This window comes from Solanum pennellii, chromosome 3 (assembly GCF_001406875.1).
Source record: "Solanum pennellii chromosome 3, SPENNV200".
In the NCBI taxonomy this organism is placed as follows: domain Eukaryota; kingdom Viridiplantae; phylum Streptophyta; class Magnoliopsida; order Solanales; family Solanaceae; genus Solanum; species Solanum pennellii.
This window is the reverse complement of record NC_028639.1, coordinates 10,439,698-10,442,027: the sequence shown is the minus strand read 5'-3', so window position 1 is coordinate 10,442,027 and position 2,330 is coordinate 10,439,698. Positions and strand designations below refer to the sequence as shown.

At 32.9% G+C, this 2,330-nt stretch overlaps 1 protein-coding gene across 1 annotated transcript; it reads left to right on the top strand.

Annotated features, from left to right (window-relative positions):
* Positions 1-256: 256 nt before the first annotated feature.
* LOC107014116 (calcium uniporter protein 1, mitochondrial-like) lies at positions 257-1,834 on the top strand. Its single transcript, XM_015213977.2, has 2 exons — positions 257-848; positions 1,185-1,834. The coding sequence occupies exons 1-2, from the start codon at positions 303-305 to the stop codon at positions 1,602-1,604; spliced, it is 966 nt and encodes a 321-aa protein (XP_015069463.1). The 5' UTR covers positions 257-302; the 3' UTR covers positions 1,605-1,834.
* Positions 1,835-2,330: the final 496 nt, after the last annotated feature.

Below are 2,330 nucleotides of genomic sequence, written 5' to 3'. Positions count from 1 at the left end.
ATATATGTGGCGACACGATCTTGTTTAACAAAAAAAACGTTACCATAATTTTCTTAAATCTATCTTACGTCAACAATTTTATCCTTATAATTTTAATTGCCACGTGTTAATCATGACAATTAATCTACTCAACTCCACGTCCTTATATAATCTTGTATAATTGGACTAAAATACCCTTGATTAGTTTTTTTTCATTGGAAGACCTATATATATACATGGAGTTCACAAACCTTTTCTCCTCATCAAATAAGGTTCTTAATTATTTTTATTGTATTATGACCCAAAAAAACTAAAAAAATAAAATGGCGTTCAAGAAAACATTACCCCAACGTATTTTTAGTGCATACAAATTTAGTGCTCCATCTCTAACAACATGCCGTATTGCTTCATCAACTTTGGTGGAGGTGAAATCTACGATTTATGATAAAATTACGACTTCGGATCCCCGACGACGATTCCTTCACCAATCATTGGCATCCTCGTCGGAGATCCAAAGGTCACTAATTCCAGCGGGAGAAAAACTCCGCAAGAAGTTACATGAGATGGACGTTATTACAAGAGATAGGACAAGATTAATTAATGGAACAGTACTCTTGCCTCCATGGGCCCCACCACGACCCGAGTCCGTAGAGGATGCGAGAAAGATTTTAAGATTGTCACGACTTGAGACGTTGAAATCGAGGATAAGGAAAATAAAAAAAAGTTCGATTTTATTCGCTGAATTTATTGAAATTTGTAAAGAAACATGTAATTTGGACGATGATCAAGGCATTGAATTTGCTAAGAGGCTTGACGATTCTGGTGATGTTATTGTTTTGGGAAACATTGTTTTTCTCCGCCCTAATCAGGTTGGTTTAATTTATTTTCTTAATTTTTTTTTATATCCTTATAAATTTAAAAAAAGAAAAAGAGTATCCCCTCTGAGTTTCTTGATTCAGAATGAAGGTTAGAGCGATAAATGGTTGATGTGAATTGGGATTTGATTTTTTATATAGAAACTAAAAAATAGTATTGAGTCACAGTAGATAAATATTTAAAAAGTATATGGTCAAAAGAAAATGTCATTTGACCGCTTAAATAGTAACTAAGACAACTTATGAAATATTTGCTTATGAACCTAATTATTACTATATATTATAAAAAATTAACAAATTTTAAATTTTAAATTCGTCTCTGTGTTACAGGTGATTCAAGCCATGCAGGAATTAATGCCAATGCACCAATTAAATCATGAGAAAGAACGAATGAAGGAGCTTGAAGAAATGGAGGTGGTAAAAACATCAATTGACAATAAAGCAGAATCATTAGTACGTAAAGAAATGTGGTTTGGACTTGGGTGCTTTATAGTTCAGACAACAGCTTTCATGAGGTTCACTTTTTGGGACCTAACATGGGATGTTATGGAACCAATTTGTTTCTACGTCACATCAGCATATTTCATGGCTACTTATTTTTTCTTTCTTAAGACATCTAAAGAACCTTCTTTCCAAGGGTTCTTCCAAGCACGTTTTAGTACAAAGCAAAAACGACTTATGAAACTTCATAATTTCAATCTTCAGAGGTATAATGAGCTCCGGAGAGCTCAATCATCGATTGTCAATTAGTTGGTACCTGAATCTCTAATTATGAGGTAGGCATGGAAATTAAAATAGAAGATATATGGAAGGAAGACACTCCAATGTGTTTTCTTCCTTTAAGAAATACTATATGTTTTAAAATAATTTGAGTATGTATCCTGTGGCGGCTAATTAATAGGTATGTAAGTGAAGAGATCACTTAGATTTTTTTTAAAAAGTTTTCTGTCTCGGTGTTTATTAATGGAGTTTTTTTTTTATATTTATGATCCGTATATGGTAAGTTTGTAAGTCTATCATGAATTCATTATCCCTCAATATGGTTTGATGTTTGTCAGTTTAAACATGGGCGACTCGAGCATTTTGATAGCTTAAAAGTCGAAATGAATTCAAGGTTTTAGGCTTTTTTTTAATAATAATAGGAAAAATGCACAAGTACCCACTCAACCTATACTCGAAATCTCAGAGACATACTTATACTATACTAAGGTCCTATTACCCTCCCTGAACTTATTTTATAAGTAAATTTTCTATCCCTTTTCGGCCTAGGTGGCACTACGGATCTTAGTATAGTATAAGTGTGTCTATGAGATTCCGGGCATAAGTTGAGGAGGTACTTGTGCATTATCCCATAATAATAATAATAATAATAATAGTTTTTAAATTTAAAATGATGTACTCATATACTAACAAAATCCTAGCAGCTCTATGAACGTTAGAGTGATATCTCAGGTGCCCTCGCTTGGAAAGCTGAAA